The sequence below is a fragment of the Daucus carota genome, chromosome 2 (genome assembly GCF_001625215.2).
Source record: "Daucus carota subsp. sativus chromosome 2, DH1 v3.0, whole genome shotgun sequence".
In the NCBI taxonomy this organism is placed as follows: Eukaryota; Viridiplantae; Streptophyta; class Magnoliopsida; order Apiales; family Apiaceae; genus Daucus; species Daucus carota.
In genome coordinates, this window is record NC_030382.2 from 49,849,450 (window position 1) to 49,872,286 (window position 22,837).

General features: G+C 34.9%; 4 protein-coding genes across 4 annotated transcripts; 1 reads left to right on the plus strand and 3 right to left on the minus strand.

Moving 5' to 3' along the window:
- Positions 1-313: 313 nt before the first annotated feature.
- On the minus strand, positions 314-5,609 carry LOC108209907 (quinolinate synthase, chloroplastic). The gene is made up of 7 exons (XM_017381116.2): positions 4,785-5,609; positions 4,041-4,325; positions 3,546-3,764; positions 3,282-3,461; positions 1,974-2,483; positions 932-1,093; positions 314-843 (listed from the first exon to the last, which is right to left on the minus strand). The coding sequence occupies exons 1-7, from the start codon at positions 5,499-5,501 to the stop codon at positions 763-765; spliced, it is 2,154 nt and encodes a 717-aa protein (XP_017236605.1). The 5' UTR covers positions 5,502-5,609; the 3' UTR covers positions 314-762.
- Positions 5,610-7,546: 1,937 nt separating this feature from the next.
- On the minus strand, positions 7,547-10,924 carry LOC108209583 (serine/threonine-protein kinase AFC2). Its single transcript, XM_017380567.2, has 12 exons — positions 10,677-10,924; positions 10,081-10,267; positions 9,716-9,742; positions 9,479-9,632; positions 9,328-9,376; positions 9,110-9,224; positions 8,850-8,941; positions 8,587-8,743; positions 8,426-8,490; positions 8,239-8,336; positions 8,044-8,146; positions 7,547-7,961 (listed from the first exon to the last, which is right to left on the minus strand). The coding sequence occupies exons 1-12, from the start codon at positions 10,794-10,796 to the stop codon at positions 7,812-7,814; spliced, it is 1,317 nt and encodes a 438-aa protein (XP_017236056.1). The 5' UTR covers positions 10,797-10,924; the 3' UTR covers positions 7,547-7,811.
- Positions 10,925-11,948: 1,024 nt separating this feature from the next.
- LOC108207705 (cytochrome P450 71A9-like) lies at positions 11,949-13,734 on the minus strand. The gene is made up of 2 exons (XM_017378137.2): positions 12,859-13,734; positions 11,949-12,563 (listed from the first exon to the last, which is right to left on the minus strand). The coding sequence occupies exons 1-2, from the start codon at positions 13,732-13,734 to the stop codon at positions 11,949-11,951; spliced, it is 1,491 nt and encodes a 496-aa protein (XP_017233626.2).
- Positions 13,735-19,065: 5,331 nt separating this feature from the next.
- On the plus strand, positions 19,066-20,921 carry LOC108206627 (cytochrome P450 71A9). The gene is made up of 2 exons (XM_017376994.2): positions 19,066-20,004; positions 20,241-20,921. Exons 1-2 carry the CDS (start codon positions 19,099-19,101, stop codon positions 20,859-20,861), a joined length of 1,527 nt encoding a protein of 508 aa, XP_017232483.1. The 5' UTR covers positions 19,066-19,098; the 3' UTR covers positions 20,862-20,921.
- The last annotated feature ends 1,916 nt before the right edge of the window (positions 20,922-22,837 follow it).

Here is a 22,837-nt window from a genome sequence, read left to right on the forward strand (position 1 = left end):
TTATCTATTGTCCAATCTTAGCTTTAATTTCTCTAATTCAAAAGTTACTTAAAGAAGTTTTAACTTATTAAAACTAAATCAAAATACATATTATGATATTTAAATAACTATATATCTTCATTTTAGTTCATAATTTCATATATTTATCTTCCTTTATCAAAATTTTAATGATCACAACATCTACTTCAATACCCATACTTCCTTGATATTCTTGTCTGCACGTCGCCTAATATTTTTACCAATTTTGTTACGCATTACCAACATTTTATTATTATTATGCCGGTATTGACATTCAGTGCATAACGCCATAATGTGAAGCACAACTTCCAATAAATTTTCATTCCATACCCAAAACGCTTAAAAGTCAAGTGCCAACAAATACAATACTACTAAAAATAAATAAAGAATCGAAACTGTATATCGTACTTCCATGACCTTCAGATTTTGTTGATTGTCTTAGACTCTGTGTAACAATGATAGAAGACATTTCTTCCCAGCTGCCTTCACTTGCACTTCTATTAAATAGCAATACAACAATTCCAATTCTTCTATGATTGTACATTGATCAGCAAAATTTAAAAAACAAAAGGTGCAAAACATTTATATATTGGAATTCTTCCTGCTAAGCAAAAATCACTATAATTATATATCCCCTGTATGCAAAAATGGCATTGGCCTGCACAATACAGAGCCGAGAGAAATTCTGCAATTTCATGCATCACAGCATCACATTACTAGCCACGAGACGAGCTCCAATTTGTGTTAGCTAGATGATGCTGGATTTCCGTCATTTGAACAGTTATGTATTTGACTAATGAGCTTCTCTGGTAGTTTTTTCGATGCCTGAAAAGACAAAAAGGATAGCTGAATAATTAATTTACATTAAAACGTATAATTAGTCAAATGTGTGTCGAGTTAAGAGAATGCTGACCTGAAAATGTCTCATATGCAGTATCGGCTCACAACCAACATCTGAAATTAATTTCCCATTAGGGGTGCACAGACTAAACCGTCTAGCCTCATAAGCTGAAAGTCTATCACTGTCATTTGGCAGGTGCTGGCAAACTTTAAGTAGTGACGCTAGAGAATTCATCTGGTAGATCAAAGGACTATCCAGAGTGAATTATGTACTTTAATATATGATAAATATATAAACCAAGGTAAAAGGCAAAGTTTGATATTAAGTATGTGTATGTCAACAGTTGATCCTCACTGAAAAAAAAGTTTCTAAATCCATTATATATGGATTAAATAAGGCATCAGAAAATGATTTGAGGCTACTAAAAAAAACCTTTTATATCTCTGTTGGTGCACACAAGTGATATAAAGATACATTCACATCCCACACTAGGTCTCAGCAACAGAGTGATAGTTATTATCTAATTCAGTGAATCAATAAGAACCAAGTTTTCTCCTTAAAAAAAATTAAATGAAGAACTAAGTTTTCTGCAATCAAGTACACTTAATAACACCAGGGCCATGTTTGTTTGGAGGGATTATAATCCCCGGATTATTACTCTATTTATGTCAATTACAAAGGATTTTAATCTCATGAATTCATATCCGAGTCACTGTTTTAGTCAATTTCTATGGTATTATTATACCTTGTTAGAGAAGGTATTATAATCCGATGGAAATGAATCAAAAAGGTGATTGCAATACAATCCCATAGGATTATGATTCCTTAAATTTAAAGAAAATAATGTAGCTATCCCGAAATTATAATCCTTCAAACAAACATGACCCAAGTACTTAAGTTTTCCATACTAAATGCAAATATTGCCACCCACCAGTCACTAATCTCAGTAATAAAAATGAAAAGAATATGCATCCTTAGTAATGCATAGTGTTCAGATGAGAAGATTATGAATCCTTAGTATTGCATAATACTCAAATAGTACTGCATAATGTTCAAATGAGAATTCCCTTTGTGAAGTAAATGAAGTGGTACTATTAGAAAAGAAAATACAGACCTTCATGTAAGGGCAGGATGCACATCCTCCATTTATTGAACAACCTTCCCCACTTGCTACTCCGGGTATAACTGGAACTTTCATAAAATCTCCAACTTCAGTCAAACTTATACCCTGAGGTGAACTGCATGATGTTCTAGTAACAGAATCTGACGAGACAGGAAATACGATTTCAACGCTAACTTTGTTTTCCCTAGAGGAATTAACGGACAACATCTTGCGAACTAATGCAACAATTGCAGTTATCATTCCCGACTCTGTTCCCAGTACGAACTGAAGATGGTCGCTGACATTTCTATCTAAAGCCTCTTGTAACTTCTGCTTGATAAAATCTAATATGTTTTGGGTCGAACCCACCACCCCCATTCCTCTTCTCTTTGCTTCCATAGCAAGAGAAAACATTTCACCAGGAACTTCAAAATGAGCCGTTAAGAATGCATCACAATACATATCCTTTATCCTCTCCACTACTTCAGAGCCAAAAATATCATGTACGATGCAAGTTCCATCCTGGCATGTAGAAATTTAGTCAGCACAATTAAAAAATGGATTTGTCACATTTCATATCTTACAACACAGAGTCAGGCAAGGGAGGGGGATCCAAGAATCTAATGTTTCTGATTGCGATTTCTACGCACACATGCAACAACTCTTTACTTAGCCCTCAATATATTATGTGACGAAATCTGCAAGATGATCATAATCACCCAAATTTGTAAGTTCTCTCTCTGTCACATCAATTATAAGGTGGCAATACTTAAATTTGAGATAAAGGACCCAGATGGCGCATAAGTGGGAGTCATACTGATGCAATTGACGAAATATGAAATGGACCTGAGAAAAAAACCTATAATGCAACCCAGAGAAAGGCATGGCCATGTAGCAAATAGGTAGAGTCAATATATGGAGAAGATATGTGTAACAAAGTACCCCCAACCCACATATTATGACTTTAATTGGGACTTGCAAAAGTTTGTTCCATGGATGGCATGGTATTCCACTCAAGTAAATATGTGATAACAGATACCATGAAACAATAACAGAGAGCTGATGTGGCCCCTCATGGATCTAAGTTGGCATTTTATTTTAAAAACGAGATAATGAACAGCCTCGTGAGCACAACTAAACTCATTGACAGGCTCTAATTAGCATTTAAGAATAAAAGATTATAATTTTTGTTTTAGGGTGGGAGGAAATGAAGGGTAGATAGTATCACTACACAATTGTGGCCAACTGTATTGCAAATCCTTCCTTTGTTTTTTAATCAGATGAAAAAATTACTCCATTTATATCAGCAAAAACAGAAACCTGAAAATAATGAAGACGAGGAAGTAATGACTTCAGAGAATTCCTATTGTGTTTAGGATGTATCTCGGCAATTTCTTCATCAGTCATCATAGTCATCTGTCTAAACAGCTCAGCAATATTTGCACCCATGTAGGAATCAGGACCATACAGTACAGTTAAGTTTGGTACTTCCGCAAAAGCCTGAAAATAAAGTTCAAATCAGATTTTCATGAATAGAAACATAACCTGCAAAATAGACATTTATGGATGTGGTAGAAACATAACCTGCAAAATGGTTGGCACAACATTTGAAGAAGTACATGTTATGGTTGGCACTAATTCATGAGCATGAGCTTTTGTCTCCAGTGATGTGTTTATATAGACAACATGCAAAGAGGGAGATGACACTGGAGCGGTTGCAAGATAATCCATATACGCAGGACTGGCAGCAGCGTCAGCCAAAGAACAACTAATTTTTTCTTCGGACATCCTGTACACGCCAACCTACAAAAAATGTGTCAAACCCAGGTCACCATTAGCACTGGCAGCACAAATAACATACCTGTAAGATCTCAAACAACATAAAGTGAGGAATGGAACAGACAAATACTGTATATATGCATTCACAAAAAATTTTAGTTCTGACATTCGAGCAATACGATAATAAAATTGTCTTTATGATTGGAAATTAGAAAGAAGATAGAAACTTCATAACTGCAGCAGCATTGTATCATCAAGTACATAAGTAGAATAATGAGTGGGATTGGGAAATTATCTTACATCTGGAAATCCAGCCTGATCGAGGATCGCACGCACATTTTCTGACATAAAATCTACACCTAAAACAGTTATATACTGGCATCCTTCTTTTGCCATTTTCACAGCCATATCAGCCATAACCAACGAGTCGGATATATAAATGTGAGGCCATAGACTCTGAGCAGCAGTCAGAACACCTTGGACTTCAGGGTCCATGTAAAAGTGTGCAACAACACCAATTTTTCTCTCCTTGAGCAAATTGGCCAGTTCTTGAACTTGTGAGTTCTCTGGGAAGAGAAATTTCGCCTGCAATTTTGCTATAATGAACTTAGGATGTTTATAAAACTGCACTTCGCACAAGAGATGGCATTTCATGAAAAAAACTTAATATGATTATATATACATTACCAAAAATAGTACAGTAGATATGGTAAAACAAAAACTGTCTGTTAAACATGCCATGCAGAGCTTATTATAGTCCCATATAATTATCCTAATCCAGATCACTGTGTGCTCTTATTCATCCTTTACATTTATTTGCTAGTGCCGCATGTCACTTATTTATGATTCATCCTTTACATTTATTTGCTAGTATTTGGAAGTTCTTAACAGTATTGTTCTCAGCAGAAGGGGGAAAAACGATATTCCAATTAAACACTACTACTACGGAATCCTAGCCAACATAACAACTAAAAAAGCTAACAACCAGTAGATAAGCATACATGAAACATTATACGATACACGAAAGCTGTTACAAAATCAAACCTGGGCTTCAGCATAGCTCCCTTTAGCTTGCACACCATCGTCCGTAACAATGAGAGACGGAAACAATTCCCCAAACTTCTTCCCCTGTCTCTCAGCAACCAAAGCCTTAGTCCTCTTCTGCATACTAATCAACACATTATGCCAAGTATTAACCCTAGAATTCTGCAAAGAAGCCAGACTCAACGGCGCCAAATCATCGGTCTTGAAACTCAAAACCTCCTCCGGATCAGCCCCGTCGAGAATCGAAACCAAACACGAACAAAACCCTCGGCTAATCTCCGAATCACTATCCGCCTTGAATCTCATTTTTCCAGCCTCATCTAATTCAGCCACCAGCCAAACCTGTGACGTGCATCCCATGACTCGATTCGAAACGACTTTCGACGATTCATCCAACGGCTGTAACAACGCGGAGTATTGTAACAGCAATTTGACCCGATCAATCGGCTCGAGCGACTCGAATTCCGATGCGAGACGGTGGAGCTTGTCGATTGCGAGATCGGTGAGCGGCGGCGGAGATGACGTGACGGCGGAGCACGACAACGACGTCGTTTTGAACGGGAATTTAGAGGCAGCTGTTGTGTGTATAGGTGTGTGTATAGATTTGATGAGGACAGGTTTATAGAAGGAGGGATGAGAGGGGAGTAAGCGGTTAGGGTTTAAGGAGGGGAGTCTGGAGAGGAGAGACGAGGGATTGAAGGCTACGGCGGCGTCCATTGCCGGAGATATTTTCGGCGGCGGCGGCGAATGAGAATAGTGGGAGAGGAGGTGCCTCGAATTGTGAGCCCTTGGCGGTAAAAGAGGAGAATATGTGAGGATAGGGAAAAAGCGGGGAATAATATTATAAACATTTTAGTGGAGAGGAGAGGAATAGAAAATGCCACGTAGGTTCACGCGCGAAAAGGAGTTGCGTTAATCAGGTGACAACTTTGAAAATTGAATGGCTGACTGACTTGTGTTTTCCAGTGGGATTTCTCTGTTTCTTACGGTTGATTAATTAAAAGATTCTCGATAATTTTTATTCGATAATGATATTTGTTGGTAATTGTTGCATGTATATGCGAAGAGTCCGTCTCTGATATGTAAGTCTATGTCTAACGAGAAAAATTGTTGGATAGTATAATTTTAAATTTTTTATATTATATAGAAATTGTTTATAATATCGTCCAAAAAGGAAAATTATTTAAAATTTTATTATATTTTCTTCTGCTGAATGTATATACACCTATTTGCTTTCCGTACCACTGTCATTCGTAAATCAGTTGAATTTGAGAGAACAAGCTCAAATTCGAGCTTACAAAAGAAATGGAAGTCTCCTTAATTATTTATTTAGCCTACATAGACCAGGTAAAGTCATTGGAATTATTAGTCATTCTATTTTGTTGGATTTATTGATAAAATAGTACATTTGTATTGTTTCATATTAGTACAAATGTAATATATATTTAAATTCTTTATTGAATTCGTTGATAATTCTCTTCTCGAGTTAAGTTCTATGGAGTACAAAAAAAATTGGAGTATTGGAGTACAAAATTTGATAAAATGTAATCTAGTCATCTAAATTTCAAATTTTTTTTTCAATAATATTTGTAAATATTTGACAACCTGCACATTATGTTCTGCAACATAAACATCGTGATCAAATGGTAGAATAATTACTTTCATAAATCATAGGACTCTTTTCTGCAATATAACTAATAAGCAGAACAATAATCTTAATACTTGTTAAAGTTGAAAGATATTAATGATTAATTGACAATTATGTGCAAGACAACTTATAAATGATAGATTATATCAAAATTTAGATAATCAAAGATATTATATAGGATCAAACTAAAAAATTATGATTTGTACTCCAATACTCCAATGTTTTTATGTATTCCATAGAACTTAACTCTTCTCTGTAATACATTTTCAAATTGGTACAAAATAATAAATTATTCAAATATAATAGAAAATAGCAAATGTTTAGATTCGACAAATACATAAATAAGTTAATCAAAAATTAAATTTCTAAATAAATAATACTGTTTTCATATATTGAAGAGAAAATTTTAATAGTCCCATATCAATGTTACCTTTATCCATTTCTAAATAAAGTTGGGAGCTTTTCATAATTACAGAACAAATTACATTTCTCTGCCTTCGTCTAAATAACTTCTAAGAATTGAATTAGGACGAGTTTTAGAGGAGTGTATTGGATTAGGATTTTAAAGCATTTTTTTACATTCATGAAATCCATGAATTCCGAGGGTATTCGATTGGGATTGTTTGAAATCTATTAAAATCATGAGGTATTCAATTGAGATTTCAAATTATACTACAAAATCTGGTGGTATTCAATTGGAATTTTAAATTATGCTTTAAAATCCGATGGTATTCAATTGAGATTGTTTAAAATCCATTAAAATCTGATGGTATTCAAATACTGATTGATTTTTTTGCATTTCATAAAATGATGGATTTTGTGGTATTCTTCAGTGTATTTTAAGTTTTTTAAAATCCCATCAAAATCAATGGGATTTTGAAGCATTGTGCTTAAATCTATCACTCTGCGATATTTTATCAAAATCAGACACAATCCATTAAAATTCATAGACTAAAAACAATTCATTAAAATCTCAATCGAATACACCCCTTTTCAACTTTCGGAACAAGAATTTCTTTGCCCCTATTCCCGTTCCTGAACTAAATTACTATAATTTCCTTACCGAACATTGGGAATAAATTAGGGTATGACGTATGAGTATGGTCTCACAGTCTGGAATAATCTTTTATATAAAACTAGACCGAAGTTGAAGCTAATACTTCATTAAGTAATTTTACATATTTACAAAGACTGAAGAGTGAACACAGCTTCCTTCGTTACAAGGAAACAGACTATTTTCTTTTGGTACAGAGATACAGGCTAGTTCTTCATTTCACTACATGCCCAATCAAGCGAACCCTTAAAATAACAAAATCTTCATTACATGCACCATTCAATTACACTGTAGAAAAGCGCAAGCTCCTACCTTATGCTCTAGGTTAAGATCTCCTGACACTGTCTTTAGTGAAGAATGAATGTTTCAATGCTTCGTGAGCTGTCAACCTCTCTGAAGGATCATACCTTAACAGTCCTTGCAGGAGATGTATCAGGTCACCAGCAGAATGATCAACATGTTGCATGATTAGGTTCTAAAATAAGAGAGATAAACCTGGTTACTATGTGTTACTGCAAGCAATATGAATAACAGAAAATATATGATAGATTTAAAACCTGAAGGCGAGGCAACTTGTGAACTGCTTTGATGCTGTCTCTGGAGGCAGCTCCTTCAGGCCAGTCCAACCTCCCCCTTCTAATATACTTCTCAGCATGCCGGCTAAACATTAATGTATAAAATAACCATAAATTTTCACATCTTGCAAAACATTTCGGGAAAGGACACGTATCATCTAGAGTTAAGCAACCTACTCTACTCTCTTCAACATGTGATGTGGAATTGGTCCCAGGACCCTCTCCATCATTGCAAGGTGCTCCAAATTCTCATGTGTTTGGAACAAAGCATCCCCCTAACAAAGTGTTCAAACTCCATCAATGATTCAGGTAGACAGAGATGATTGATCATCAGCAGAAGACAGAAATATATAAGTTGGCTCACCGAACACAGTTCAACCAAGATACAGCCAACACTCCAAATATCACAAGGGTAACTCCACCCAAGTCCTATAGTGAGACAAGATCATTTAAACAATCCATCTAATGGCACTAGGCTATACCAGGGACGAACATAACCTTAAAAACGTCGGATATACAACCAACCTAAAATGACTTCTGGTGCACGGTAATGCCTTGTTGATACAATGTAAGTTTGATCCTGACGATCATATGTTGTGCTGCCAAAATCAATAACTTTGATGGCACTTGATTTTGGAATCCTCTTACTGTATGAACTATCCTTTGGAGATCTTGAAGAACCCTGCAGATGATTTATAAGTTATCCACACAGAATTGACACAAGTTTCGAATAAAGAGATTAACAATTAAATACGAGGCGAATCAAACAATTTTTCCCCATATTATACCCTGTAGTATGGAATTCTACTGTACTCGGAAGATGTAAGAAGTATGTTCTCAGGCTTTAAGTCTGTGTGTATAAGGCGCAATTCATGCATGACTGCACATTTATAAGCATAACAGTATTATTATCACATATAAATTGGTAAATTGACAACAACCAAACCAGAGCAATATAGCTGCAATCGTCATGATCTTTCTCAAAGCTATGATCTTAAAAAGACAACACAAGATAATAGAAAAGCTGACATAAGTAATTACTACACACATGCTACACTGTCCAGCAGTTGTCTGCCAATCTCGCGTACAATATCAATGGGAAAGGATTGATAATTGTTTTTCCGTAGAAAATCGTATAAGCTTGGTCCAAGCTTCTCAAAGACCTGTTAACACCATTTAAAATTCATCCAAAGATCTTTAACCCCCGTTACCATATTACCCAGTTGAGATTCATTAATCCACCAAATTATCATTACATATACTTACAATACAGACATGGTTACGATAGTCAAACCAGTTCCTTAATTGCACACAGCTGCACGGAATAAACCAATTTAACACCAAATACAATTTATAAATGGCGCAAATTACAATCAGCAGCTCTAGAATGTGTAAAAATCAATAAGATGGAACTTACCAGTTACTCCCTTTGTCATTTTTACCAAGTTGTTGCAGCACATCAACTTCAATCATAGCCGCTTCCCGATATTTTTCAACACCCCGAACAATTTTAATTGCTACCATTTCTTTCTCCTCCTTGTCCCAGCATTCTAAAACTTGACCAAAGGTGCCTGAATAAAAAGAGATGAAACCATTAAGAGATATATAAGAGAGAAGTAACACCAGAAATCAGCAATGGATTATCCAAACGCACCTTCACCCATCTTGCTGTGAATCTTATCTGCAATTTCATGTTAAGAAGAAAAAAGAATATAATCAAAAACAAGTCTGATATAAGAAAATGGGCTCCAGAAAAGACAAAGAAAACCCATTCATTAGCAAAAATGACGTTCTCCATTTGTAAATATGAGATAAGGAAGCAATTGTTTAAACCTTCATTCTCTTTAAGTATATACAAATCAAATTACTCAAAAACCACAGATGTATCTAATTTGAAAAGACCAAACAGTAAATGTAAAAATCAAATTAATAATCCCAAATTACTTTTTGCAAAAAAGAAAAAGCTGTATATTCTAGAATCAATGAACACAATATTAGTATGGTGGAAAAGATAATTACAGCGGGATGTTAGATTATCCCCAACAGCAAACACATAATGTCCATCTTTGTCATCTTCACGCCATGGGGGAGAGCCATTTCGAGCCGCTCCCTTCGAAGACAAAGAATTGGTATTTTCTGTAGGTGCTCCCGATGAAAGGCTTGTGAAATTTGCAACTTCTTGCGCACAAAAAAATTCTAGCTCAGCCTGCAACCATACACATATTCCTCAACACCAAATTATATTTCCTAAAATCTCGAGACATCGTAAATACACTTCAGCACCAATCATCTATACTATTAACAATTCACTAAAAAACCCCCCCAAATCATACCGATCTTCTTTTCTTTAGTAATATAATTGATTGAGACGATTCTTGAATATACATACAAACAAACGTACGATTTTATATCCAGATAATATGAAAATCAACAACCCTAACAGAATCAATATATACAAACAAATAATTTCACAAAAAGGAAGAACAAGAATCAAGATCTCTTCGAAGAATTACACACGGCGATTCATAAATAGAAATCGTAAAAATCAAGAATCGGCGAGAAAAAAATAAATTGAACCAGATTTAACACAATACAGAAGAAACAGAAAAGCTTACCATAGAGGGAGGGGGAGGAGGGAGGGGAGCGACGTCCCAGCCCAAACGCTGTCGTTTTCGGGGACGGCGATCCATGTTTATGTTGGTGTGGGGAAAGTCGATCATGCGCTCCGTCTCCATTGTAGATCGGATCGGATAATGATGATAATATTCAACGAGGATAGATTAGAAACCACGAGTAGATTAGGGGAGAATAATATATAGGCAGCACACACCAAGGAATATCTTATGATAAATTGGATTGGAGTCTCGTGTCTCAACCCTAATTTATAGGCTTCAGATATGACATGGGCTTTCTTTTGGTTTTCTGCTGGGCTTCTTTATTTGTAAATCTGAACCATGGTAGACGGCCCATGACTTATCTGTCTTGCAAAATATGCAGGTGAAAAGATGGTTTGATCTAAAAAATTAATTTCTCGTCGATATTTATCCAAACCTTTCATGCTTAAAGTAAATAGGCTTTTTATCTAAATTTATGATGTTTGCTACAAATTTGTTCTATTTCTCATCTTTAAAATCAGGCAGTATATTTTAAAATACTTCAAACTGTCCTAAGAACTTAATTCTATACTATATTAATATTAAACTATAATAATAATAATTAGATATATACTATATTAGTACCAAAATATCATAAAAGCATGTAAATATAGTTTGTAATTTGGTATATGTCATTATCCTTCCGACCTCTTCTTATTAAAATTTTCAAGTCAGTCATATTTGTGTGAATTTTCGTGTGATCCGTTTTCACAAAAAATTTTAAATCTAATTGTCGTGATAGTGATAGTAATTTTAAATACATTATACAAATTCTAAATTATTACTAAATACAAAAAATAATAATTAAAAATTGTTGAAAAGTTTAATTTGGAAAAATATGAACCATCTCTTAGACATTTCTGAAGTGTTTAATTTGGAAAAATATGAACCTATTCTCTTAGACATTTAAAAGTGAAAATGCATAATATTGCAAACTACAACTCCAGTTGGGTTTCATTGGTTTGCAACATTCTGTAATATAACCAGGAAGTGGTGGGCTAGAGCTCGCCATTACATCTTCTGCATCTTGCAATGATGTACATTTTCTGATTCTGGAAAGAAGGTGCTAATCTTGTCAAAATATACAAACTAAAGAAGGCAGAAAATAAAACGAACACGTTATTGCAGAAAATAGTTAAGTTCAATGCCGAGTACCAACACTCAGGCGGATACGTTTTATTTGTGTTGGAAGACATTTTAGCTATTTTTATGATGCACATGCATTGTGCATGACTACAGAGGTGGTGGACAAGGAACAAGGCAGAGAGGAGTTTTTTTGTGGACAGCAAATCCGACAGCCTCTTCCATGTCGATGTCTTCAGCATTCATTCCATCAGGCACTCTCCAATCAAAGCTGAACAACAGATTAGCAAGCGCAAGCTCTATAACTAGCACCGCAAAATTGGTTCCAGGGCAACCCCTCAAACCTGCCCCAAACGGTATCAACTCAAAGTGCTGGCCTCTGAAATCAATACAACTATTCAAGAATCTCTCTGGCTTAAACTCTTCTGGATCCTCCCAATGTTCGGGATCCATTGATATTGCAGCAGCGTTAATCAACACCCTTGTTTTGGCTGGAATCACATAACCTCCAATAATGCGTGCTTCAGTAGTTTCTCGAGGAAGGAGTAGTGGGAGTGGCGGGTGGAGTCTTGAGGCCTCTTTTGTAATCATCTTTAGATACTTGAGTTTTGGAAGATCGCTTTCCTGTACGAATGCCCCTGGTCCCTTGACAAGGCCTCTCACTTCTTCTTGTGCTTTTCTCATTACTGATGGATTTCTTATGAGTTCCGACATTATCCATACTAGTGTTGCTGAAGAAGTATATGTTCCAGCTATAAACATGTCCTGTATTGCAGACACCAAAATCTTTTATAGTCTTCGCAAATTGGAAAAATACTGTAAATTCAACTTAATTGGCTTGAATTTAGTTTTAGTGATTCAAGTCATTTGTGTGAAACAATTTCCTCGGACAGTTTATCTCTAGAGTCCGGACGATAAAAATTAGATCAAAACATTACAAAACAAGATCATTAGAAAATATAAATAGTCCATCTCTAGAAGTGAGTATGATGACTTTTATCTTAAATTCTGTAGATAAATAGAGATAAACAGTACTAAGCCGGATAGATTAGAAAATTACCGTCAAAACAGCTTTGATCTGATCATCAGTGAGTGCAATATCTTGATTTGGATCAGTCTGAACTCGAAGCAGTACATCATCTGCTTTTGTCGTAAGGCATTCCCGGTGCTCTTGAATCGCCTTGTCATAAAAGCTATCCAATTGTCGAAAGTTCTTATTTAATCTTGCTTCAACTCCATTCAACTTGTTAAACCACCGCCCGATCCAGGGAAGATAGTCAGCGATATTAACCATGCCTAATAAATTTTGTGTTTCGCGAAGAATTCCATCAAACTCACTCTTCACATTCTTATCAACGTAATTATTCCCTTTAATACTAAATACAACTCTAAGTACAATATTATTAGCTAGTAAGAGCATTAAGTCTGACAAATTGATCTGACGAGATAAAGAACTTGCTACGGTTTCAATCATAAGCGCAACTTCTTGTTCCCGAATAGCCTCAAATGATTGAACTCTACTCACACTTAGTAGCTCTACAAGTGCAATCTTTCGTATTTGCCTCCAGTACTCTCCATAGGGAGCAAAAGTAATAGTTGAGCTCTTGTAACCCAACTTATTTACGGCACACAAACTAGGACGGCTAGAGAAAACTAAGTCATGTGTCTTGCAAACTTCTTTGGCCATTGATGCTGATGAGACTACAAGGGTTTGAACAGAGCCGAGCTGAAGGAACATGAGGGAGCCATGTTTGCGCGAAAGACATTGAAGTGTTCGATGAGGAAATTGACCTAGCTGGTGAAGATTTCCAATGAATGGAAGCCTCTTAGGCCCGGGAGGAAGTCTGTTTTGTTCATGTCTTCGGTTCCTGATAATAGTCAGGAACATAGGCATGACAATGATAATGAGGATTGCCAAAAAAATCGGAGAACTCATCGTAGGGGTATTTGGTAGTCGATTTTAGTATATTCCAGTGCAATATTGCTCTAGGGATCCCAGTTTGCTGCTGCAACAAAAAACTCCTGGAAGACCAGATACTTTTTTTCTTATTTATTATCAGTAGTATTTATGTGTATATTTTGGTCGATTGTGAAAATGATTGGTAACATACTTCAAGAGTGGGGACTTGAGACAGTCAGGAACTTCATTTCGCGTTCTTGTCCACATGAATTTAGCATAGGTTCTTGAATCCTTGAACCCGTAATCAATAAAAATGCAGAGGACAGACATGACGCGATCTGCTAGCAAGAAACATAATTGCCTATGCATGAAAATATTCTACTGATAGTTCTTCAGTTACTCTTGCATTACTGAAATTTATAAAAACCAATATGGTCGTCCAGGTAAAGATTATAATCTGAATTTCAAATCATAAACCCGAGAGAGTTTGTCAAGGGCTTTTAACAGGGAAAATGCAGCTGATCACATGACTGAAATAGGAATCAGAAATTTACTTTGTTTCCTCAATTGATCATCGATGTTCATTGTTTCTGTTGGCAAATCCTTGACCGAAGAAATTCTAAAGAGATCTGCAGGCCAGAACCTTAATTGTGACCGCACAATGTTTATGAGAGGCCATCCTTTAGAATCAAGATTCAGACCAACGCTAAGCAGAAAAATGTAAATGTTGAAAACGCTTGATGAGTTTCAGAATCATTGTATAACCTACAGGTATGCAAGTAATAGATGAATAATGCAGTAGAAAACGGCTAAACAGTAGGTATGAAACATTATCATCTAATCAAGAATGTAAATTAGAAATTCTGCTTATCACATGTCAAGTGCCATTCTTCACCTGCTCGCTGTTCAATTATGAAATTTTGATTGTTTGAAGATTTTTGTGAGTGAAAAAAACCATAATTATTAATAAAATTGAAGTCAATAAAATTATTTGGGGGTGATTTTCAAACAGACACGAACTATGATCACCTGATTAGAATTCGTTGCTATTCGTGAACTAATTAACTGTGCTCTTCTTCTGGTAGAAAGCTACACTTGTACTTATCACAACTTTGTCAGAATACTAGGATTAAATTTCTTGTAATCACGTCAAACATGTGCATAATGCTGTCACACAATGTCCTGTTAATTATCAAACTCATCGCTGAAGTGGACAAATGGTATCAAACTCGTCACTGATCTCCACGGGGTCTCAAGTGGCTCATTAAAGTCGCTTAATGGTATCAAACTCATCACTGCCGTTAAAAAACTAACGGAACTTTAGACGGAATGACACATTGGTTGTAGTGTTTGACATGTGGCATGCCACATAAGTTTACATGGAAATAAAGTATGCAATATTTCTATTAAATTACTTTTAGGATATAATTATCTAAATAAATGTATGGAACTAAATTTTAATATATAATTAACTAAACAACTAAGATTAACTTTTATGTTTTTTATTAGATTATAATTATTTTTGAATAACACTGAAATGTTTTCTCTTTTAATAATTATAATTATTATTGTTGGCAAAAAAATATTTTTAAATTTTCTTTTGGAGTTTCTTGTACCAAACAAAAATATGAAAATAAAAATATATGTAAATTTAACATATGAAGCAGCATACATTGTTCGAATTTCCAAAAACAACACATAATGTTTTGAGGTAAATGAAAGATGGATCCAAAAACAAACATTGTTCAAGCTTAATTAATTAAAATGTTAACCGAATGAACACAAGTCTAAGAAATATCAGTGAACCTAGAATCAAAATGTTAAACTTGTCCAGCAGTTTTATAAACGCGCCACGTCAACCGCCAATGTGTCATTCCGTCAAAACCACCGTTAGGTTTTTAACGGCAGTGATGAGTTTGATACCATTAAGCGACTTTAGTGAGCCACTTGAGACCCCGTGGAGATCAGTGATGAGTTTGATACTATTTGTCTATTTCAGTGATGAGTTTGATAATTAACCTCACAAATATCTAACATCAGTAGAGTCGAAAAATATTTAATTGGAGAGTGTTTGGATTTTTTATTCTTTTAATTGAATCAAGTTGTTGTAGAATATTACACAAGTTCAAATGTTAGGTTAAAATCACTTTGAAGTTTGAACTCCTCTGATAAACAAAGAAAAACCTAGGACTCATATAACCATTAACCATCTATCAGTTTGTTAATCTCATGCTTAAAATGCTTCTTATATTTATTATGCGAAAGATTTTTCTGAAAAAACAATCTATTGTACCTCACCTCACATTATAATCCTGTTGATCAAGAATTTCGGATATCTATGTAATATGTGTGACTTTGAGCGGTTAAAGTTTGTTTTAAATCATTCTTCATTTTAAACTAAAAAAATACATATTTGCGTAGTAAATCAGTAGAAATTGACTTAAAATTAGAATTTAGTATGATATTTTTTAATAGAATGTACTTTTTTGATTAACTTATTTTATTTTTATGATGTTTAATAAAATTTAATTTTAACATAGAATAAATATTATTAAAACTATTTTTATTACTACCCTCTCATTTCATTACAGTTTTTTTTTTCACTATTTGACACGCATTTTAAAACTTTTATAAAACATATTTCCATGACTTATTTTTGAGATTTTTTTTGTGTATAAAAATTCAAACATCAAACTTTTATTCAAACGAAAAAAAATAAAAAATAAGTTACGAAATTTTGTTTTCAAAAAGTATTAGAACGCGTGGCAAACTCTCGTTCTTTAAGTAAACTATCCCGGGGACAGAGAGAGTATATTTTTATAAATAATCTAAATTATTAGATTTAAACTAGACATTTGTCCTATAAAATTAACCGGCGCAGAGAATACAAAACTGGCGTAAATGTGCAAGTAGAAAATATGTTTTGCAATTCAATTATTTGCATATTTTAAAATATAATAAATTTACAGGATTTTAGAGAAGTCGGGCATGTTTGCAAATAAATATCCAATATTAGTATATTTGTCAAATTTTTAATATAAAATTACCGAAACATACAATATAAGTTGGACACTTATGACATTAATACGGTGTTTTGTTTATAAGTCCTCATTTCTGGAAAGAAGTAAGCAAAATATTACTTTTTTTATGAAAATAAATCCTTCTTTTTATTAAATAACGAATATAAACAACCCTCTTAATATGCATTTCATAAAAATAATGTAAATAAAAAAAATCAATTAAAAGTAAACTCTCATTGTGAGAATGACTTGGTTATGTGACAACACCTAAATCACTATAAATCATAAGTCCTAAGTTTAGGGTTCAAAAGAGTGTAAATTTGTAAACAAATATGTGAAAATTAGTTTATTAGTGTTATTGAAAAACATGTACAAAATAGAGGTAATTGCATATCGCACCCCCTAACTATCGTTCAAAAACGATATTGTACCCATACTTTGAGAAACTCAACTCGCACCCCTTATCTTTACAGTTCAAGCCCGAGATGCACCCCTCTGCCGTTAACTCCGTTAAGTCATTATACAAGTAATTGCAAATCGGACCCCCTAACTTACGTTCAAAAACGATATTGTGCACATACTTTTGGAAACTCAAATCGCACCACCTATTTTTACATTTGAAAAACGATACGCGCCCCCCCCCGGGGTTAACTTCCATTAAAATACTTCATCCGTCTCAATTTACATGTCCCTTTTGCTTTTCGAGGAGTCAATTTGACTAATTTTTGACCAACTATTAGAAAATATTTATTTATTATTTTAGGAAATAAAAAGTTATATATTAAAATAGACTAAATTTACCTAAAATATACACTTACACTATTTTAAATATAAACAATAAATATTATGTGATATTAATTATAAATAATACTTAAATTTATATAAATTTATATATTTTAGGGGGTGCGATATGCAATTACCTCTATATTTTATTCAATATATAAATTTATGTATTATTTATAATAAATATCACATAATATTTATTTATATATATATATAAAATAGTGTGTATTTTAAGTACTTAATATCACATAATATTTATCTATATCTATTTTAAAATCATTTGATATGTAAAATCATTTTGACTTGGGGATAGCTTAATTAAACAAAAATTGAAAACAAATATCATCAAAAAGTAAATCCAGTCTATTTTAATATGTAACATTCTATTTTCTAAAATAATAAATAAATATTTTCTCATAGTTGGTCAAAAATTAGTCAATTTGACTTCTCGAACAGCAAAAAGGACATGTAAATTGAGACGGAGGGAGTATTTTAACGGAATTTAACGGAAGTTAACGGAATTTAACGGAGGGGGTGCATATCGTTATTGAAATGTAAAGATAAGGGGTGCGAGTTGAGTTTCTCAAAGTATAGGTACAATATCGTTTTTGAACGATAGTTAGGGGGTGCGATATGCAATTACCTCTACAAAATAATGCATAAATGATAAATGTGTAAGAATTTAGTTTATTTGTGTTGCAGAAAAACATACACGTAGTTGTTCTTCTGTTCTTATCCAGAAATCGTAATCAAATGGGCTGGCTGACTGGCTGTGCAGTAAGATTATAAACCTACCAAGTTGCAATAGCTCGGCCATCCTTGTAGCATCGCCAGATTGTATGCATGCCGACGTGAAATTGTGAATGTTAAGACTTAAGTGGCCAACAACTTGCTATGCAGTTTGTTCTTATCTAACACCCAATTATTTTCGTTTTTCAATAGTAGGCCGCATGCTTTGAATGATTTATGTTAACTGGCACGTTTTTTGGGTGATATCAATATATTATAGCATTGTTATCTAGATTTTTATAAATTCTGAAATTGTACACCTACATTTATGGAATCACAAAATAAAATTGGAGACAAATTTCCCAGCTTAGATTTCGTTTCGCATAAGAACAGGATGCTGCAAAACCATGTGCAGTACTGGAGCACAATCCTTGGCAGAACGATAGATAAATAATAAGACGACAAGCTTTAACCTTAAGTAAATTTATTCGACTTGTCAATCAATATAAAATATAATTTTATTTGCCTCGAAAAATTTTCCGTAAATTTGCAGAATATTTAATAATTATTTGGTGTAAACGAACATATTTCTGGTGCCCACACATAGATCTAGAAATCAGGAAAAAGATGAATTCAGCGCGTATGCACCGAGAGAGTACTGTGTCGCAAAGACTAAAGACTTGCAACTTAAAGACGGAAAAAAAAAAAAAAACCAAATCGCCGCCCGTTTGTCAACGTACACACGATAACAACTCGATATTCTAACTGTACGAGATCACACGCAGTGCATCCATGCGTTACCGCCTGTTTACCTGTATAAATGAGGAACAAATCTGCTGGACACTGACAACACAAACGCGCGCACACAATGGTTTTCTCAAATCTCTTCACAGCCCTTTTTATCATTGCCATGCCTCTATTAATTTTACTCATTATTTTCATCACAAACAATAAGCATCAACAGAACAGACTTCCCCCGGGGCCTAAGAAGCTGCCACTCATTGGAAATCTTCATCAGCTTGGTCGGCTTCCTCCTCATCGATCATTTCATCACCTTTCGAAAAAATACGGCTCCCTCATGTTTCTCCAGCTCGGCTCTGTTCCAACTCTTGTCGTCTCATCAGCCGCGATGGCCAGAGAGATTTTCAAGAAGCATGACTCAGTTTTTTCTAGCCGGCCTGTCCTGTGTGTCCCGGAAAAGATAGCCTACAAGAGCTCAACTATTTCGTTTGCTCCCTATGGAGAGTACTGGAGGCAAATACGAAAGATTGCACTGGCGGAGCTATTAAGTGCAAAGAGAGTTCAGTCTTTTAAAGGTGTTCGAGGACAAGAAGTTGCTAGTATGATTAAAACAGTCGCGGATTCTTCACCTAATCAGATTAATTTGAGCGAGCTGATGCTTTTGCTGGCTAATAATATTGTGCTCAGGGTGGTTTTTAGTATGAAGGGCAATGGTTATGGTGAAGAGAACGCGAAGAGTGAGTTTGATGAAATACTTCATGAAACGCAACATTTGTTAGGCATGGTGAATATAGCAGACTATTTTCCCTGGATGGGTTGGCTTAACAAGTTTAACGGTGTTGAAGCAAGATTAAACAAGAATTTTAGAGATCTGGACAGGTTTTATGACAGGGCAATCCAGGAGCACCGTGAATGCCCACACAGGCCCGGACCTGAAGAGCATGAAGATCTTGTTGATGTATTGCTCCGAATTCAGGCTGATCCAAATCAAGATATTGGACTCACTGATGACCAGATGAAAGCTATATTGACGGTAATTTTCCTTGCTCATCTGAATCAGTTTTTAAATATTTGTAAATGAAATGAACGGTGAATGATCCTGAAATGACTCATACTATCTCTGCCTTTAAATCAAGTTTGTAGCTTCTTAAATTTTTTTAGAACTTCAGGGAATTCCAACATCTCTTAAAACTTTTCATGTTTTCTTCAAACAACAAATTAAGTTTTAAAGTGTTTATAAATGATTTACGGTTGGACTTTACAATACAGGACATGTTTGTAGCTGGAACAGACACTTCTTCAGCAACATTAGTATGGATAATGACACAACTCATCAAAAATCCATCAGTAATGAGTAAAGCACAAGAAGAAGTAAGGCGTGTAGTCCAGGGAAAAGGGACGGTAGAAGAAAGCGATCTTCCAAAACTTGACTACTTAAAGATGATTATAAAAGAGACATTTAGACTTCACTTGCCAGTCCCATTACTAATCCCACGAGAAACTACAGAAACACGCACTGTTGGAGGCTATGAAATTCCAGCCAAAACAAGGGTGTTTATTAATGCTACTGCAATATCTATGGATCTCCAAGTGTGGGAAGACCCGGAAGAGTTTAAACCAGAGAGATTCTTGAATAGTTCCATTGATTTCAGAGGCCAACACTTTGAGTTATTACCATTTGGGGCAGGCCGGAGGGGTTGTCCAGGAACCAATTTCGGGGTGCTAATAATAGAGCTTGCGCTTGCTAATCTGTTGTTTAGCTTTAACTGGAGACTGCCTGATGGAATGAAGGCTGAAGATATTGATATGGAAGAGGCTATCGGCATTACTGTCCATAAGAAGACTCCTCTTTGCCTTGTTGCTTCGCCGTATGTGTATATAGTTAATTAGTTCTTACACCGAGAGGAGAGGCTTAGCATTTGATGCTGCTGTCAAATTATGATTGCATGATCTACTAGCCACCCAAGGTTAAAATCGAGAAGATGTTCTCTAATGTCAACTAAGATGGCTACCCGGCTTAGCCATTTAGCTAACGGTGTAATCGCATCAAACTGAATCAAACACCATCACGCTCAAACCTAATCTCAAAATATAAAAACAAACAAATCATAATTTTTAGCCTCAAAATGTGGCTCGATATGTCCAGACTCCGGCTTACAACACGTGACACCATATTGCTATTATAAACAAGCAATACAAGCAAGAAACATGTTGGCAGTAGTAATTAGAAGTTTTGTCTAAGTTGTATATATTTCAGCACTCCGAAACTATGAGATTTTGTTTCATTATTTTGTGTCTAACATATGAGATAGACACTCATTCTAGTCCTATAAATATAGTTCCAATCATCTGGGAGAAAAGGGGCACCTTATTGAGAATATTTACCTCCTTTATAGAGAGGGAAAGAAAGTTACTTGTATGATATTATTCATAATCTTTTGTACTCATTATCAATAAAATTATTCATCAATCACTTCGATGTCTTTCAAGAAGACATGGCCCTCTCATGTTTCTACAGCTCGGCTCTATTCCAATTCTTGTAGTCTCATTAGCAGCAAAAGCCAAAGAAATTTTCAAGACGAGTGACCTGGTTTTCTCTAGCCGCCCGGCTATGTTTGCTGCAAATAAGTTAGGCCACAAGGGCTCAACTATAACTTTTGCTCCCTATGGAGAGTACTGGAGGAAAATTAAGAAATAGCACTTGTAGAGCTTTTGAGTGCAAAGAGAGTTCAATCTTTTGAAGCTGTCCGGGAACAAGAAGTTGCTCTTATGATTAAAGCCGTCGCAGAATCTTCTAATCAGGTTAATCTGAGTCCTGATGCTTTTGCTAGCTACTAATGTTATTCTTAGAGTTGTATTTAGTATGAAGGGGAATAGTTATGGCAAAGAGAAAGTGAAGAGTGAGTCTGGGGAAATTCTTCATGAAACACAGGATCTATTAGGTATGGTAAATATTGCCGATTATCTTCCATGGATGGGTTGGTATAACAAGCTGAACAGTATTGAGGCAAGAGGAGAAAAGAATTCCAGGTGCTCTTAGACATAAAAAAGAACATGTAAATAAATGATTGAAACGGAAATGATATAAAATAAAATTACTCTGAACGTCAAGGCACTAGAAATCTTAACCCTCTATTCAAAATCTATCCAAGCGGGTTCAAAGAGTGCCCAATTGTGTGTAAATGTGTAAGAATCTAGTTTGTTTCTGTTATTACAGAAAACATAAACGTTGCACAATATAGTAATCCAAAAATTGCGATCAAATGGGCTGGTTGTGTAGTAAACTTATACTCCCTCCGTCCCGGTCAATAGCATACATTGGGGGACGGGGGCGCGGCACGGACTTTAATGTTTCAATATAATATAGTTCTGTAAATTATTTTTAAGATTTTCTTTTTTTGTATAAAAGTATAACATTTATACTTTTATACAAAAAAAGAAAATTTCAAAAATAAGTTGTAGAACTATGTTTTATAAGAGCCTTAAAAAACGTGTCGAGCAGTGAAAAAGAAACGTATACAATTAACTGGGACAGAGGGAGTAAACCTACCAAGTTGCAATAGCTCGGTCGTCCGTGTTGCATCACCAGATTGTAGGCAGATTGCCGATGTGACTGTAAGTGGCCAACAACTAGCTACTCCCTCCGTCCCGGTCAATAGCATACATTGGGGGACGGGGGCGCGGCACGGACTTTAATGCTTCAATATAATATAGTTCTGTAAATTATTTTTAAGATTTTCTTTTTTTGTATAAAAGTATAACATTTATACTTTTATACAAAAAAAGAAAATTTCAAAAATAAGTTGTAGAACTATGTTTTATAAGAGCCTTAAAAAACGTGTCGAGCAGTGAAAAAGAAACGTATA

What these genes read in the sequence shown, in the direction of transcription:
- LOC108209583 (XM_017380567.2), bottom strand. Translation starts at nt 10,796, where the DNA reads ATGGAGACGGAGCGCATGATCGACTTTCCCCACACCAACATAAACATG. An exon ending in ATCGTAACCATGTCTGTATT is followed by an intron (nt 9,225 to 9,327) that starts GTAAGTATATGT and finishes TGGTGTTAACAG; the next exon opens with GTCTTTGAGAAGCTTGGACC. An exon ending in TCTTGGTTGAACTGTGTTCG is followed by an intron (nt 8,337 to 8,425) that starts GTGAGCCAACTT and finishes ACACTTTGTTAG; the next exon opens with GGGGATGCTTTGTTCCAAAC.
- LOC108209907 (XM_017381116.2), bottom strand. Translation starts at nt 5,501, where the DNA reads ATGGACGCCGCCGTAGCCTTCAATCCCTCGTCTCTCCTCTCCAGACTC. An exon ending in CATCCTGCCCTTACATGAAG is followed by an intron (nt 1,094 to 1,973) that starts GTCTGTATTTTC and finishes TTGATCTACCAG; the next exon opens with ATGAATTCTCTAGCGTCACT. An exon ending in TGCATATGAGACATTTTCAG is followed by an intron (nt 844 to 931) that starts GTCAGCATTCTC and finishes TTGTCTTTTCAG; the next exon opens with GCATCGAAAAAACTACCAGA.
- LOC108206627 (XM_017376994.2), top strand. Translation starts at nt 19,099, where the DNA reads ATGGTTTTCTCAAATCTCTTCACAGCCCTTTTTATCATTGCCATGCCT. An exon ending in AGATGAAAGCTATATTGACG is followed by an intron (nt 20,005 to 20,240) that starts GTAATTTTCCTT and finishes TTTACAATACAG; the next exon opens with GACATGTTTGTAGCTGGAAC.
- LOC108207705 (XM_017378137.2), bottom strand. Translation starts at nt 13,734, where the DNA reads ATGAGTTCTCCGATTTTTTTGGCAATCCTCATTATCATTGTCATGCCT. An exon ending in AGATCAAAGCTGTTTTGACG is followed by an intron (nt 12,564 to 12,858) that starts GTAATTTTCTAA and finishes TCTGCAATACAG; the next exon opens with GACATGTTTATAGCTGGAAC.